The sequence below is a fragment of the Caretta caretta genome, chromosome 1 (assembly GCF_965140235.1).
Source record: "Caretta caretta isolate rCarCar2 chromosome 1, rCarCar1.hap1, whole genome shotgun sequence".
Classification (NCBI taxonomy): domain Eukaryota; kingdom Metazoa; phylum Chordata; order Testudines; family Cheloniidae; genus Caretta; species Caretta caretta.
The window spans coordinates 7,633,787-7,651,300 of NC_134206.1; the positions used below are offsets into that span (position 1 = coordinate 7,633,787).

At 45.0% G+C, this 17,514-nt stretch overlaps 1 protein-coding gene across 6 annotated transcripts in view; it reads right to left on the reverse strand.

Annotated features, from left to right (window-relative positions):
• STIM1 (stromal interaction molecule 1) overlaps positions 1–17,514 on the reverse strand; it is a 205,344-nt gene that overhangs the window by 30,697 nt on the left and 157,133 nt on the right. For all 6 annotated transcript variants that reach the window (XM_075125659.1, XM_075125651.1, XM_048837686.2 and 3 more), the window contains one exon: positions 4,443–4,620. In XM_075125659.1, coding sequence (XP_074981760.1) covers positions 4,443–4,620 — 178 coding nt within the window. The remainder of the gene's footprint in view (positions 1–4,442; positions 4,621–17,514) is intronic.

The window sequence follows — 17,514 nt, forward strand, 5'->3', positions numbered from 1 at the left end:
ACAAGGTCAGCTCCCAGACTACTGCACTGAGCAGCAATGCATGAGGAGGAGGTGACCAGCTCTCTGTGGAGAAAGAAGTGGTTCAGGACTATTTAGAAAAGCTGGACGTTCACAAGTCCATGGGGCAGGATGCGTTGCATCCGAGAGTGCTAAAGGAGTTGGCGGATGTGATTGCAGAGCCATTGGCCATTATCTTTCAAAAGTCATGGCTATCAGGGGAAGTCCCGGACGACTGGAAAAAAGCTAATGTAGTGCCTATCTTTAAAAAAGGGAAGGAGGATGATCCTGGGAACTACAGGCCAGTCAGCCTCACCTCAGTCCCTGGAAAAATCATGGAGCAGGTCCTCAAGGAATCAATTCCGAAGCACTTAGAGGAGAGGAAGTGATCAGGAACAGTCAGCATGGATTCACCAAGGGCAAGTCATGCCTGACTAATCTAATTGATTTCTATGACGAAATAACTGGTTCTGTGGATGGAGGGAAAGCAGTGAACGTGTTGTTCCTTGACTTTAGCGTAGCTTTTGACACTGTCTCCCACAGTATTCTTGCCAGCAAGTTAAAGAAGTATGGGCTGGATGAATGGACTATAAGGTGGATAGAAAGCTGGCTAGATTGTCGGGCTCAACGGGTAGTGATCAATGGCTCCATGTCTAATTGGCAGCCGGTATCAAGTGGAGTGCCCCAAGGGTCGGTCCTGGGGACGGTTTTGTTCAATATCTTCATAAATGATCTGGAGGATGGTGTGGATTGCACCCTCAGCAAGTTTGCAGATGACACTAAACTGGTAGGAGTGGTAGATACGCTGGAGGGTAGGGACAGGACACACAGAGGGACCTAGACAAATTGGAGGATTGGGCCAAAAGAAATTTGATGAGGTTCAACAAGGACAAGTGCAGAGTCCTGCACTTAGGACGGAAGAATCCCATGCATCGCTACAGACTAGGGACCGAGTGGCTAGGAAGTAGTTCTGCAGAAAAGAACCTAGGGGTTACAGCGGACGAGAAGCTGGATATGAGTCAACAGTGTGCCCTTGTTGCCAAGAAGGCCAATGGCATTTTGGGATGTATAAGTAGGGGCATAGCGAGCAGATCGAGGGACGTGATCGTTCTCCTCTATTCGACACTTGTGAGGCCTCATCTGGAGTACTGTGTCCAGTTTTGATCCCCACACTACAAGAAGGATGTGGAAAAATTGGAAAGAGTCCAGCGGAGGGCAACAAAAATGATTAGGGGACTGGAACACATGAGTTATGAGGAGAGGCTGAGGGAACTGGGGATGTTTAGTCTACGGAAGAGAAGAATGAGGGGGGATTTGATAGCTGCTTTCAACTACCTGAAAGGGGGTTCCAAAGAGGATGGCTCTAGACTGTTCTCAGTGGTAGCAGATGACAGAACAAGGAGTAATGGTGTCAAGTTGCAATGGGGGAGATTTAGGTTGGATATTAGGAAAAACTTTTTCACTAGGAGCGTGGTGAAACACTGGAATGCGTTACCTAGGGAGGTGGTGGAATCTCCTTCCTTAGAAGTTTTTAAGGTCAGGATTGACAAAGCCCTGGCTGGGATGATTAAATTGGGGATCGGCCCTGCTTTGAGCAGGGAGTTGGACTAGATGACCTCCTGAAGTCCCTTCCAACCCTGATATTCTATGATTCTACTCAGCACCTGGGACAGACACCTGTTTCAGTGTGACTCACATCGTTTGTCTGGAACCCAGATTAGTCACAATTTTTCGAAGAGAACCATGGAATGACTTCCATTTGGACCACTGAAAGATGACTTGTACATAGCATTCTCTATCACCACAGCATCTGAGCACCTTGCAGACTAATAAACGTATCCTCTCAGCATCATGTGAGGTAGGGGAGTATTATTCCCTTTTTACAGAAGGGGACTCAGTCTACCCTGGGCAAGTTGGTTTGCACAAGGTCACCAGGGAGTCTGTGGCTGAGCCAGGAAATGATCACTCACCTCCTTCCTTCCAGGTCAGTGCTCTATCCAGACAATCCTTCCCACTTTAATGCTCTGCAGACCTGTCATGAGGAGGTCTCTCTGAAGCTTTTAGCTCTGCCTGGCATATGCGGTTTCAGGTTTCTTCGTGTTTGGCTTTAGGTAACATTAGCGAACGTTCACCGGCCCATCTACTTGTTTATGTTGTCCTATCTTCAATGACAGATCCCAAGGTCATGTCTTACACAGCACGTTTGCAGCAATGTTAGTATTTAGGCCCAATTTCTACAGGGCAAATTCCCTTAAAACCCCAGCATAAACTCGGAAGTTGCCTCCAAGTCCTACCTAAAAGCATACACTTAGAGGTACAGAGTAAAATTCTGATGCTCTACAGTAATTATCTCAATGGGCAGTCAGACTTCAAATAGGAAATCCTATTGGTTTCTCACTTTAGCAAATCCTTTTTCTTCGTGGAATTGCCAATCTGGCAATGGTAAAATTATACACAACCCTGAAATGATTTGTTGCTCAGAACTGGCTGCCTCGAAGACATACAGTCAATGTAGTTTTTCCTCTCTGCATGTCAGGAACAAAGCAGATCATATGTGTGTGTCACCAAGAAGGGAAGGTGGTGAGTTTGGCACCATCATCTTGACACACATCTTTCCTTTCAGGTGAATGCCAACTAATGTCATCACACAGAGCTACTTGACAGAAGAAAGTTCTCACAAACACAACACTCATGAGCAGGGCTATTCTCTGCCAGCTGTTCTGACAGGATAGGTAAGGAACCAGGCTCCAGTACTGTGTGTGTATGTGACACAGTTTCCAATGGCTGAAGTGTTTGTAAAAATCTTCACGGCAGGTTTACATTCCTGAGATGCTGGCACATGTACAGGCAACTTTTCCCGCAAGCTAGTGCGCACACACAATTGGCTTAGAAGTCTGCTCACACTGCAGCCATTGGGAGTTTAGCCATCGACTTCTACGGCAACCGGAGTGGGCTCTGTATCCTTGAAAATTATATTCAAGGGACAAGTAAAAATAATTAGAGCCAAAATCTACCAGGCTCTGTTAAAAATGGTGATTTCAGCAAGAAACTAACCTTTTTTAAAGAAGAAAATGAGATTGTCAGTAGTAACCCTTTATCCATACATAGGGCCTGTAGCAGCAGTTACACATGTAAGCAGCCACGCTGAGGTCAATGCAATTACTCATGTGAGTAAAAGTTGCATTCTGCAGCTCACAGTATTTTGCCAAAGAAGAAATGAAACATTTTTATGATGAATGAGAGACTGAGTTCAGCTGCTTATGTTTAATGTTCCAGTACTGAATTTTCTAACTTTTTTTGTGCTTCCTAGTAAACAACTTATGAGATCTGGATATCCCTGTAGTTCCTGGGAAGCGGTGGCTCCTCCAGATTCTTCAGAGGAAGAATCCATGAGGAAATTTGGCCAAATTCCTCTCCTGAACCATTTCCAGAATATTGATGTGTTTCACCCTCTCTCTTGGCTAATATGAAGATGCAACCTGAGTCAGTCCACATGATGGATTCTGAAGGAGCCAGATTACTTAACATTCTTTTTGAAAGGCTTTTTCTTCCTGTAGGAGCAAGTCTATTTTATGATTTTAAAAGGAAAGCAAAAGAATTCTGGTTTCTTTCAATATCATTTGGACTGACAAAGAAGCAATAGCTGACCTGCTTCACTGCTGGAGCACAGGAAAGTATGACGCATCAGGAGCAAGTTCCCATTTACAGTAAGACAATAGGCTCAAACACAAGGGTGTCAAGCCCCTGTCAACTATAGCAGGGGCATCCAAGTCATGTTAGCTAAGAATCAGAGTGCTTGCAGTTGTTAATGTTCAAAGTACGAAAGTTCTAGTTGGGATATGATGGACTCGGGGGGGGTGGGGGGGGTGGAATTAGGCCCTTAACTGTCTCAAAGACAGCACAACTGATTTGGTGAAAACGTTCCCACAAAATTCATTCTCTGTACAAAAACTACAGCTCAGCCTGAATTTGAGAAAAACATGAGCAATCAACAAAAGGGAATTAGGGTGGAAATCAGCCTTCAGCCTGAACTACTATCTGTGCTGCTCAAGTCCACTAAAAATACATAAGATGCTTGTGGCTCATGCTGCCAATGCAGCATAGTGACTTTACACGACAGCCGCAGGCCCTTATAATAGCATCTGAGGCTAGTTTTAACTCCTCTAGTCTTCATGGGACACATCCCAAGTACATCTAACCAGTGCACATTGTGCAGGGAGTGGCAAGTGTGAAGTTATGTCCAAATTTCTTAACTAGCTGACCAAATGCATTCAAAGACTGTGCAGCCACATCAGTAATGTCAACTGGGTAACCGGTTTGCTATGATCACCTAAGGTTATGGCTGATACCCATACAGCATAAGAGGCTGACTGCTACTGGTTTAATCCAAACTAACAGTAGAGATTTAAGCTTTCCCTGGAGGTAGGTGGTTAAGTAGGACTCACCTTTCTTGAAGGTCGTGCAGACTCTGCTCAGCTCTGTGAAGCCCTTCTAGGTCTTTCATCATCCTCTTCACATGCTCCTTTGAGTAGCGGTTCTGGATGTAGGCAAACCAGCAGCCACCAACTCCAATGACAATGGACACCACCAACATGAAATCCTTTAGGTGGTTATGACGAGTTACTGGGGAAAAAAGAGTTACAAATAGATAGTTTAATTCAAAGACGGAAATAGGATGATGTGCTTTGCAATGTTATCTTTGCACCACAGGGAAAAAATTAACAGCATTAGAAAGAATTATGGATCTAGAAATACAGCAGGCAGGAAGGAGTGATGCCCACCCATGCCTACAAATCCCCTTGAAATCACCAGAAAACACACCTACTTTCCTTAACAGATGATCCCAAACCAATACTGGAGAGAAGACTCAGACACTACTGCAATGGGCAAGATATAAGAACCCTTAATTTAATGGTGTGACGCTCTGTACCTCAGGGGAACACCCATGTTCATCCTTGTAAAATGATTGTGTGGTATCCAATGCAAAGTTTGTCATGTTGGGTGTCTTTGGAAGGTTCATGATGCACTGAGCATGATTTTTATAGTAAGGTTATAGGTTATAATTTCATGTATATAGTTATGAGGCTGAAAATGTGACCACGGCTTAAAATAAGCCCAGGCAAAAACCCTCCAAAAGCTGAGAGGCAGTTCACACCTCATCAGGGCACGTATGGGACAAACCCAGCCTCACAGGAACAAAGGACACTGGCCTAGACAGCAACAAAAAGAATCTGTTGGACTCTCGAGGGAGTCACTCCCCTTCCTTTGGTCAGTTTGGAACTCCGATGAGGTAATGCTCACCTGACTCTGAAGGCGGGGGTTGGGGGTGGGGTGGGGAAGAAGCCAAGGGGGAAGAAAGAACATGATAAAAGGGAGAGATGTTTGCCATGCTCTTCTTCTCTCTTCCACCTCCATCTATAGACACCACCACCAAGCAACTGAAGTGCTGATCAAAGGGGAGAGCCTGGCTGAAGAGCAACCGGCCAGCCTGTGGTGAGAAGCTTCTAAGTTTGTAAGGACATTCAAAGTGTTAAGATCAGCTTAGAATGCGTTTTGCTTTTATTTCATTTGACCAAATCCGACTTGTTATGCTTTGACTTACAATCACTTAAAATCTATCTTTCATAGTTAATAAATTTGTTTGTTTATTCTACCTGAAGCAGTGTGTTTGGTTTGAAGCATGTGAGAGACTCCCCATGGGATAACAACCCTGGTACAGATCAAGAACTCATATAAGCTTGCAGCATCCAGCAGGCATAACTGGACACTGCAAGATGGAGGTTTCTAGGGTTGTGTCTGGGACCGCTAGTGTCATTCGGCTGCAAGTAGCTGGTAGCAGCTTACATGCCAGAGGCTGTGCGTGAACAGCCCAGGAGTGGGGGTTCTCACAGCAGAGCAGGCTAAGGCTGGCTCCCAGAGTCAAGGATTGGAGTGACCTAGCAGATCACCGGTCCAGATAACACCAGAGGGGAATGTCACAAACAGGTCGTGTCCCAGACTGAATGCTGATCTGCCAACCACTATGACAGCTGCACTCCTTTGGGCCAATACAGATCACAAAGCCCAAGACAAAGCACAGGAGAGCTGGGGAGAAAGCATTCTCTGATGAGGGGATCTGGCTACAGAACAAACTTGCAGAAAAGATGAGGCAAATTTGGAGTCTGATTATCTTTAGAGAACATTGCAAAATCTTCATATATAAAGAAGTCACTTTATCTTAATAGTGACACACAACACTGATAGTCCCTTTCTCTAAGCCCTTACCAATAAAAAGGATCAAATTAATAAAATCTAAATCCCACCCCACCCTGTTGTTGTTAGCAGAATGTTAACCTCAAAAAGGGAGAAGTGCCAATAGGTGAATGAAGTCCACTTGGGAACTTGCTATTGCTATTGATTTTAAAGGGAATATGCTTAGATCCTACAGTGATGAGAGGCGCCATAAAGCCCTAAGATAAATAAACAGAACCTAGAAAGATATGAAATTCTTTCCCAATGCCCTAATTAGGCTAAGTAATTTAACCTTTTGCACGGGAACAACAGTCATCATAGCTGGGCATCTAACCACACTGGGGGTTAGGGGTTACCTCTGGTGTATAATTTATGAAAAATCCTGGAAAAATAGACTCTTACTAGGATTTCCAAGGACAGAGAATATCAGACATTAGCCACCTTTAATATTTAACCCAAACTATGTTTCTGTTTCCTCTCACTGGGACAAACACTGAGCTAGATCCTGCAGCCATCAGCTACATTCAAGTCAACTCTGCAAAAGCCTACTTGGATGAGTCAGGGCTGCAGACCAGGCCCACAGGAGTCTGTTCACTTGGCAGCTATAAGAGGAGGAATCAGAAGAAACATCCCAGGAATCAATAATTAAGAGGAGCGTCTCACTTCATCTAAAATGGAAGGATTTTTATGAGGAGTTTACATAACTCCCCTACCCTCAACTGAATACTTAACCCTGAGGATGCAGGGCATTTCCAAAGTACTTGGAGCAATAAGACCATTTCTGGATTCAGAGATTAGGGTGGCTGAGATCCAAAGAGCCATAAGAGGGCAAACAAGCAACGCAAGATCGGTTCTTAGAGGGATTATCATTTAAGTTGTGTAATGCATTCTCACAGCTACCTTATAAAGAAAGAAAGTGTCTTTTTTGGGGGAAGGGGGGAGGAGATCAGATGACATCCCCCGCTCTTTCTTCCTTCCCATGTGAAGAAGCCTGCACCTCAGCAGTAGTGTATGCAGACCCCGGAAGCCATGCTCCCTCTCACAGACCAAACGCTTTATAAGGTACTTTTTGTGAGATTCTTCCACCAACAGTAATTAGGCTGGAGGGCGATTTCACCCACTGTGGTCCAACAGGTAAAGGTGGGATTTATTGGGATTAGATACTTCTCGTAACGCAGTGAGCCCCATCAAATAAGCATCCAGCTCCTCCTAGTCCTGTCAGTAGGAATAGCTTGACAAGGAGAAGTTGAGTATTTGTGATGGAAGTTCAAAAAACAAATGGCTAAAACTTCATGTGACAGATCCCAAAGTGCCTAGAAAAATCACATATAGATAATTTAAAGATGATAGAAAATAGTTACTTTCCCTCCACACCCTCTTTAATCTGAGGAACTTCAAGCACTTCTATAGACATAAATTAAGCCTCACAACACCTCTGAGAGGTAGACAATACATTACACACATTTTACAGATGGGTACACTGAGGAACAAGTGACATGTCCAAGATTAAAAGTCAGTGTAAGAGCTGGGAAAAAAGAACCCAGCAGTTCTGGCTCCTACTCCCCTATTCTAATCTGGCAGAGAAAGATGTAACATGATCCAATGGCTAGAAGTTGAAGCTAGATATGTTCAGACTGGAAATAAGGCATCATTTTTTAAAGGTGGAAGTAATTAACCACTGGAACAATTTACCAAGGGCCGTGGTGGATTCTCATCATGGACAATTTTTAAATCACAATTAGATGTTTCTCCAAAAGATCTGCTTTAGGAATTATTTTGGGGAAGTTCTGTGGCCTGTGTTATAGAGAAGGTCAGACTAGATGATCACAATGGTCCCTTCAGGTCTTGAAATCTATGAATCTATGAAATTATTAGACAGCAATTCCAGGTGTGAAAGTATGGCTTAGACTCAGGATAGCAGACAAATGCAATGAGGTGCCTCATCACTTGAAAAAAGTGAGAGATCATCACGGATGGGGAGCTAGTGATTCCTAGATTACCCATGATTTACATTGCATAGAAGCCTATGCAGGGCTCAACCCCCACTGGAGCCCTATTTTGAGGACATAAGTGGTCCACATGCTGTGTGCTGACATTTGCTGAAGAGTGATTTCTGAGTAGGACAGAGCTCAAAGTCCCATCTTCATTTCCATCCTTTCCTGGAGATTTAGGCAAAGATACTGGAAGACATTAAGAGAGGCCATTATCTGACATAGCATACTATAAAGACCCATCTGGTTTAAGTTTTAACAGCTTTTGGTTTTGGATCCTAGCAGTAAGAGTGGGTTAACAGGCACCTTCAAGACCTACTACAATGCTGTATTTCCCAGGGAAATTTCCATTATGTCTTTGTGAAGTTGGCTCCTTTCCCCTAAGCAGATTATTCTGGTGCCTCCTGTTTGCTGTGGTAATGACTCAATAAATGCTGGATTTTTACATTTCTTATTCTCTCCTGAATGAGGAGGAATGAGTGGGTGGCTGGGCTGGTACCCCTCTGCATGTGACTTCACCACCAATCCTGCCCACCTTGCTCAGAGCTGTGGGGTGTCTCAGCTCCCCCACCACAATAAACTCCATTTGGGTCTCCTCATGTGTAAATTTCGAGTTCAGTTTGGGCCAAGCTGGAGTGACCCAGATTTCTTTTCCCTTTAATCTAGGAGAAATGAATAAGGTTTAAGATTATTGCCAAGAAGCTAATGGATGCATTTTTCTTTTTGTCATTGGGTACTAACAACAGGCTTTAATTGTACCAGGTAAGAGACAGAAGTGTTGCAACTCCAAGTTACCTTTTTCATTTGTTCACAAATCTTTCTGTTTGACATTTGGCAACACCACATCACACTAAGACTCAAGCCTGTAAAAATGTGCCATTTATAATATCCTATCATGTAGAAGGTACAGTACAGATGGTAAGATAAACATATACAAAGGCAGAGAGGGGAAAGAGCAACTATGCACAAGACACTACGGATCTTTGGAATGAGAAGTCTGGCAGATGGGACACGGGCAGGAAACAGGATAAAAATGGATTAACACAATCTATTCCTAACCAGGACGTGCTTGCTATACCTCCTGGAATGCACCTGTGCCCCTGATGTATTCATGAAGGACCGAGTGATGTGAAACAGACAGGATATTCAGAAGGGCATATGAAATGTTGCACCATCTTTTCCTCCTAAAGCCCAAGGATTAGGGAAAGCTTGGGAGATGAGCAGATAAGAGATGAAGCCCCCACTGCTTGAGACGGTTCTCATGCTGTCAAGAAACAATCGGTTACAGGGCAGAAAGACAGCACTTGACCAAACCTTGAAGGAAAAGCAAAAAGTTGATATAATTAGCATTTTACAGTAATTTGTGCCACTACAAAGTGATACGTGTGCTCGTGAAAGAAATGAAAAGAGTAATATTTATTCCATTTACAGATATCTTTGCGAAATGCCGACAGACCCTGGTCGTCGTTGGGCAGGATCAAACCTGGGGCCTCTGGAGCTTAGTGCATGAGCCTCTACTGCATAAGTTAAAAGCCAACTGGCTGTTAGCTAAGGCTGTACAGGAGACTCCTTTAACTCTCTCTAAGAGGTCTCAGTGCCACTAGATGGGATAAGCGGTGGACCAGAGTTGAGAACCACTGTCCTAAGTGGTCATGTTTCCTTGATCAGTTTTCTAGATATCTCGCTTACTCCTGGAGGGAGTCTACATAGCCAGACAATCCTGCTGTCAGGGTGCCAATGCCTGAGATGATGGGGCGCCCAGGATTTCCAGGTTTATGGATCTTGGGTAGTAGATAGAATATCCCAGGTTGGGGTTCCAGGGGTGTGTCTGTGCGGATTTGATCTTGTGCTTTTTCAGGGAGTTTCTTGAGCAAATGCTGTAGTTTCTTTTGGTAACTCTCAGTGGGATCAGAGGGTAATGGCTTGTAGAAAGTGGTGTTGGAGAGCTGATCCATAAACCTGGAAATCCTGGGCGCCCCATCATCTCAGGCATTGGCACCCTGACAGCAGGATTGTCTGGCTATGTAGACTCCCTCCTCAGGCCCTACGCTACCAACACTCCCAGCTACCTTCGAGACACCACTGACTTCCTGAGGAAACTACAATCCATCGTGATCTTCCTGATAACACCATCCTGGCCACTATGGATGTAGCAGCCCTCTACACCCACATTCCACACAAAGATGGACTACAAGCCGTCAAGAACACTATCCCCGACAATGTCACAGCTAACCTGGTGGCTGAACTTTGTGACTTTGTCCTTACCCATAACTATTTCACATTTGGGGACAATGTATACCTTCAGATCAGCGGCACTGCTATGGGTACCCGCATGGCCCCACAGTATGCCAACATTTTTATGGCTGACTTAGAACAACGCTTCCTCAACTCTGGTCCTGTAACGCCCCTACTCTACTTGCGCTATATTGATGACATCTTCATCATCTGGACCCATGGGAAAGAAGCCCTTGAGGAATTCCACCATGATTTCAACAATTTCCATCCCACCATCAACCTCAGCCTGGTCCAGTCCACACAAGAGATCCACTTCCTGGACACTACAGTGCTAATAAACGATGGTCACATAAACACTACCCTATACCGGAAACCAACTGACCGCTATTCCTACCTACATGCCTCCAGCTTTCACCCTGACCACACCACACGATCCATCGTCTACAGCCAAGCTCTGCGATACAACCGCATTTGCTCCAACCCCTCAGACAGAGACAAACACCTACAAGATCTCTATCAAGCATTCTTACAACTACAATACCCACCTGCGGAAGAGAAGAAACAGATTGATAGAGCCAGAAGAGTTCCCAGAAGTCTCCTACTACAGGACAGGCCTAACAAAGAAAATAACAGAACGCCACTAGCCGTCACCTTCAGCCCCCAACTAAAACCCCTCCAACGCATTATTAAGGATCTACAACCTATCCTGAAGGATGACCCAACACTCTCACAAATCTTGGGAGACAGGCCAGTCCTTGCCTACAGACAGCCCCGCAACCTGAAGCAAATACTCACCAGCAACCACATACCACACAACAGAACCACTAACCCAGGAACCTATCCTTGCAACAAAGCCCGTTGCCAACTGTGCCCACATATCTATTCAGGGGACACCATCACAGGGCCTAATCACATCAGCCACACTATCAGAGGCTTGTTCACCTGCACATCCACCAATGTGATATATGCCATCATGTGCCAGCAATGCCCCTCTGCCATGTACATTGGTCAAACTGGACAGTCTCTACATAAAAGAATAAATGGACACAAATCAGTTGTCAAGAATTATAACATTCATAAACCAGTCGGAGAACACTTCAATCTCTCTGGTCACGCGATTACAGACATGAAAGTTGTGATTTTACAACAAAAAAACTTCAAATCCAGACTCCAGCGAGAAACGGTTGAATTGGAATTCATTTGCAAATTGGATACAATTAACTTAGGCTTGAATAGAGACTGGGAGTAGCTAAGTCATTATGCAAGGTAACCTATTTCCCCTTGTTTTTTCCTACCCCCCCCCCCACGCCCTCAGACGTTCTTGTTAAACCCTGGATTTGTGCTGGAAATGGCCCACCTTGATTATTATACACATTGTAAGGAGAGTGGTCACTTTAGATAAGCTGTTACCAACAGGAGAGTGGGGTGGGAGGAGGTATTTTTTCATGCTTTGTGTGTGTATATAAAAAGACCTTCTACACTTTCACAGTATGCATCCGATGAAGTGAGCTGTAGCTCACGAAAGCTTATGCTCAAATAAATTGGTTAGTCTCTAAGGTGCCACAAGTACTCCTTTTCTTTTTGCGAATACAGACTAACACAGCGGTTACTCTGAAACCTGCTGGTTCTACAGTAGATTAATAGTTCAATCTAATGGCACATCCAGAATGTGTGTGGGTTACCTACTTCCCCTACCTAAGGAAGCAGGAGTAATGGTCTCAAGTTGCAGTGGGGGAGGTTTAGGTTAGATATCAGGAAAAACTATTTCACTAGGAGGATGGTGAAGCACTGGAATGCGTTACCTAGGGAAGTGGTGGAATCTCCTTCCTTTGAGGTTTTTAAGGACAGGCTTGACAAAGCCTTGGCTGGGATGATTTAGTTGGGGATTGGTCCTGCTTTGAGCAGGGGGTTGGACTAGATGACCTCCTGAGGTCCCTTCCAACCCTGATATTCTATGATTCTATGTCACGAGCTTCAGAGACTTCCCAGTTGAAATCCCAGGTGAGCCCCTACTTCTAACGCCGACAGACCCCGGTCGTCAGCAGGTGGGATCAAACCTGGGACCTCTGGAGCTTAGTGCATGAGCCTCTCCCGCATGAGCTAAAAGCCAGCTGGCTGTTAGCTAAGGCTGTAGAGCAGACTCATTAATTGCTTTGTCTTTAAGTGTTCTCCGTGCCACTAGATGGGACAGAGCACCACACCCAGAAGGTGCGTGGGTTACATTTGCACACCTACTGGAATCCAGTATAGTCAATAGACTTCGACATCAATTCACCTCCCTCTCATTGAATCCATGCACCAGGCAAAGAAGACAAGGATGATGGAACTGAATAGTTCTAAAAATCCAGCTGCAGACACCGATATGGAGCCAAAACATCATGAGCTGCTGATTAAAGGAAGTGGAAGAAGAGGATGTTGACCAGCCCACAAAGGAGAGAGAGATGGACAGGGAATGAACAAAAGATGACCTTAATGATTCAGTATTTGGTTTTTGTTCTTGGAATCAGTATGTTTTTGTAATCTCTGTATATCAGTGCACCTCCAGGAAAACAGCACACTTGGGTCCCTCCAGCTCAGCTCAACAGGATTCAAAACAAGGACTGAAAACCCTGGCACGCCCTCTGCCAGGTGCTGATATCAGATCAGATCACATCACATCAGTAGTTGCTGCCTTCAGTGGTCAAACTGTCCCCTCAACTGCATACAAGAAACATGCCAGCAATGTAGTTATAATCTATGCAGCATGAGAAAAAGAAAAAGCCAAATGAACCCACTGCTGCAGTGAAAGAAAGAAATACCACAGAACTGGGGGGGAGAGACTGAATTCACTCATGCTTACATGCCAGTGGAAATGGAAATGACGGTTCTCAGATGAAGCATGACAGCCCATGGAAAGGCATGTGTAGCTTAATCTGAGAACTACATCATCAAGCACTATGTGAGCACACGCAGCGGAAGCAGACATGCAGAAGCAGACCCTGGGAAACGCGACAAAGAAAGCAGAATGTATCAATGAGCAGGCTGGGTCGCCTGAATGGCAGCACCAGCTGGCAGACTCAGAGACTGTTCTGCATAGGGAAAGTTCACGAAAGGCTTCAAGCCAAGATAAGCCACCATGTGCAGCAACTGTTCTATCCTGCAGAAGTGGAGAAAATGAATGAAAGGGGAAAGGGTCACAGTGAACCTCAGCAGACAAACTGGATGAAATACCACATTTCACCCTCTGGGGGACAAGCTAAACACTGCTGAACCTCTGCCATCTCTGGAGGCCTGAGTTAGAAAATGCAGCAAATAAGGTTTGAAAGAGAAAGTAATCCACATGAGTTCAGTTTACATGTCTTCGCAACCTGAAGTATAAACGAGAAAGATAGGAACATACTTCGCATGAGGTGGAGAGGGAGAACATTATGCCTAATCAAAGGAATCGTTATTTGATTTTCTACCAAGACCACCTAAAAGAATATTAGGATTAGATCTTGCTCATTTCTTCTATAAATGCTAAATGAGTAATGGAGAGGAACAAACTGAAAAGTGATACTACCAGCAGTCGTTGACTCACGAGGAGGCTTTTCACTTTGGCTCGGTCCTCATCAGCTCAATCTTTTATGCAGTGTAACGCATTATAGACCTTTGCTCCCAGTGGTCTTGGTCTATACACTTTAGGTTTCTCTAGGATGCCAATAACAACATTCACTCTGCTGGAAATGAAGCTGCATTAATCTGATGGGATCACCCTTTCAGTTAGGATGAGTCATGATTTCTGGAGTTACTCAAGTACACTGCTGCTGAAGTCTGTGGCTGGGAAGTGTGATGGGGTGTATTCCCCACACTGGCCCTGAGAGGGTAAATTAGGCCAGTCAGGCCTAATTAAGCAGCAAGTAGGGGAGAGATGTAGGCTACAAGGAGGCCACTAATTAGAAGCAGGCACGGCTGGGCAGGAACAAGAGGACCTATACAAAGCCCAAAAGCTGCAAGTAGCAAAGGGGGGCTGCAGGGAAGGAGGCCACTGTCACTCCCTGTGAGGAGGGAGAGTGGTCTGGCATGCCCAAAGAGAGAGGAGAGCCAGTTATGTAGGAAGAAGTCCAGGGAAACAGCAGCAAGGGTAGGACAGGGGTCGGCAACCTTTCAGAAGTGACTAACAAATTTATTTGAGCATAAGCTTTCATGAGCTACACCTCACTTCATTGGATGCATTCAGTGGAAACTACAGTGGGGAGATTTATATACATAGAGAACATGAAACAATGGGTGTTACCATACACACTGTAACCAGAGTGATCACTTAAGGTGAGATATTACTAGCAGAACAGCGGGGGGGGGGGGGGGGGGGGGCGGAGGGAGGACACCTGTAGCTCACGAAAGCTTATGCTCAAATAAATGCATTAGTCTCTAAGGTGCCACAAGTACTCCTTTTCTTTTTGCGAATACAGACTAACACGGCTGCTACTCTGAAACCTTCCAGAAGTGGTGTGCCAAGTCTTCATTTATCCACTGTAATTTAAGGTTTCGCATGCCAGTCATACATTTTAACATTTTTAGAAGGTCTCTCTCTCTAAGTCTATATTATATAACTAAACTATTGTGGTATGTAAAGTAAATAAGCTTTTTAAAATGTTTAAGAAGCTTCATTTAAAATTAAATTAAAATGCAGATCTTACCAGTTTACTGTGATCCTTGCCCTTGCTTTTCCTTGCTGAGTTTTGCAATATCCCCAGGCAAGCAATGGGCTGAGCAGGGCCAGTGGCTGGGACCCTAGACTGGCACAGGGCCTGCGGACGGAACCCCAGACTGGCAGCAGAATGCCACTGAAAATCAGCTCACGTGCCGCCTTTGGCACGCGTGCCATAGGCTGCTGACTAGGCTAGGATCATGCTGCATGTTCTAGGGTCCCTGGGATGGAACCCAAGGTACAGCCACTGGGAAGTGGCACAGGGCTTTGGAGATGCCGGACGGACAGCTGGTCCAGAAGGAGTGAGATTCCACTGGAAGGGGAGGACCTTAGTGACCTGGCCGGAGGGCCAAGCCACAGACAGCAAGCTGCAGCTCCAGGAGTGAGAGGAGCTGCAAGGTGAAAGAGACGATGGGTAGAGACACCACCAGAGGAAGGCAGAACCTGGCAAGAGCTAATCCCCAGAGCTGCCAGAAGGAGATGCCTCCGTGACAAGAAGTCAAAAAGACAAAAGCAATGAGCATATGCAAAATGGCACAAGAAATGGATGTGAAGAATCTGTGCTACCTGTGCTGAGGAGGGCTGTGCTGAGGTTACCCAGTGAAAACTGGCTATAGTATTTTCAACATGCAAGAAACCCAAGCTCTTTTGGAGTAAAACTACAAGCGTATCCCCCATCAGACAGATTGCCTGGAGGTGCGGGAAGGATAACTATACCAAAAAGGCCACAAAACTGCAAATACTAATTTTGTCTCTTTTCACAGCATTTGCTCACCCTGGGAACAAAGAGAAAAGCTGGACCCTGAAGACAGCAGATAAGTGGCCAGTGGATTGAGAACAGGTGCTACTGACGCTATTCTGAGAATATCACCGGCATGGAAGATGTGAGCACTGAACCAAAGTACGATGCAGTTGCTACTACTGGGGAAGATGAAGAGGAGCACTCGGGAACATTCTGGGTATTTATCATAAGGCAATGGGAGACTGGTGAATCATGATATAAACAGACTCCTTCCATTATATATGATAGATGGCTCTTGATTAATTTGATTTCCTCCCTGATTCAGTTCATACAGCAGCACCCCCATTTAAAACTCAAACTGCAGCTGCAGGAAAGAGATGCCACTAACGAGAGTTCTGAGCAATGAGCATGTGACATACTCAGTGTTACAGCCTTGAGATTTAGAGAACACCCTATTTCGGTATTTCTCAGGTCTGGTCTACACTACAGACTTTTATCAGTATAACTACATCGCTTAGTGGTGTGAAAAATCCACACTCCTGAGCAACGTTGTTATAGCAACTGTGGAAGTATAACATTGTATAAGTATAACGTTGTATAAGGGGACATGCTGGATACATTGTATATGAGAGGGCATGCCAAAACATGTTACAAAGTATCTGAGGGAGCACACGTAGGGACAGTTAGCTTTTGAATGGAGAAGCAATTAAGATAGAGCCAGCACGTCTAAGAAGCAGGCATCAGAATGGAAGGTGTGAAGGGCAATTAGTTAAGTTAACTGGAAGCTGTTAAAGGAGATTGTTAAGGGTGGTAGGTAATTGAAGATACGTGACTGGTCTCAGGGATCTCGAAGGGTGGTGACTAAAATCTTTTTCTTCTTTTGTCTATAACTTCTCTGTAACTTGTTCTCCAAAAAACTGTATAAATTAAGAGACACATGTCCCACTCGGGGGGCTCACTTCTAAATGTATTGGCAGAGCAGCTTTGCTAATAAAACAGAGTGGTCTGATAAATTGTGAGTCTGAGTCAAACTTTGACACAACCTAACCCCCATGTAGACAGTGCTATGTTGGCAGAACTGCTTCTCCTGCCGATGTAGCTACCACCTCCAGGGAGGCAGATTAACTACGCCCACAGGAGAGCTCTCTCCCATCGGCTTAGAGTGTCTTCATTAACGTGCTACAGCGGCACGGCTGCATTGGTGCAGCTATGCCGATGCAGCATTTTAAGTGTAGATGTGCCCTCGAATGTTTCTGGTCAGAGGCCCCAGCTGGGATAGACTGGCTTCTTGACATGCTGCCTTGTGTCATGTCCCAATACAGTTGCTGCCGTCTCCTCTTTTCTGGGCATTATTTTTCTTGTTCAGTTTTGCTGTGATACTTGCATTTTGCTATCCTTTCCTGTTCCCTACCTCACGAGAAGGTTACATGCTGATCAAAGTGAGGATGGCCATGAGGCTGGACCATATGTGCCCTTATGGCTGGACTGTGTGCCATGGGAGCCTGCAGCCACATACACACGGGCTGGTCCTGTGGCTGGCTATGTTAAAGAGCACTATGGGAGCAGGGACTGAAGACGGGCTGCTTCCAAGGATTTACCTGATACTTTAGTCACAGGAGGAGACGCATGTTGGTACAGCGGAGGGCAAA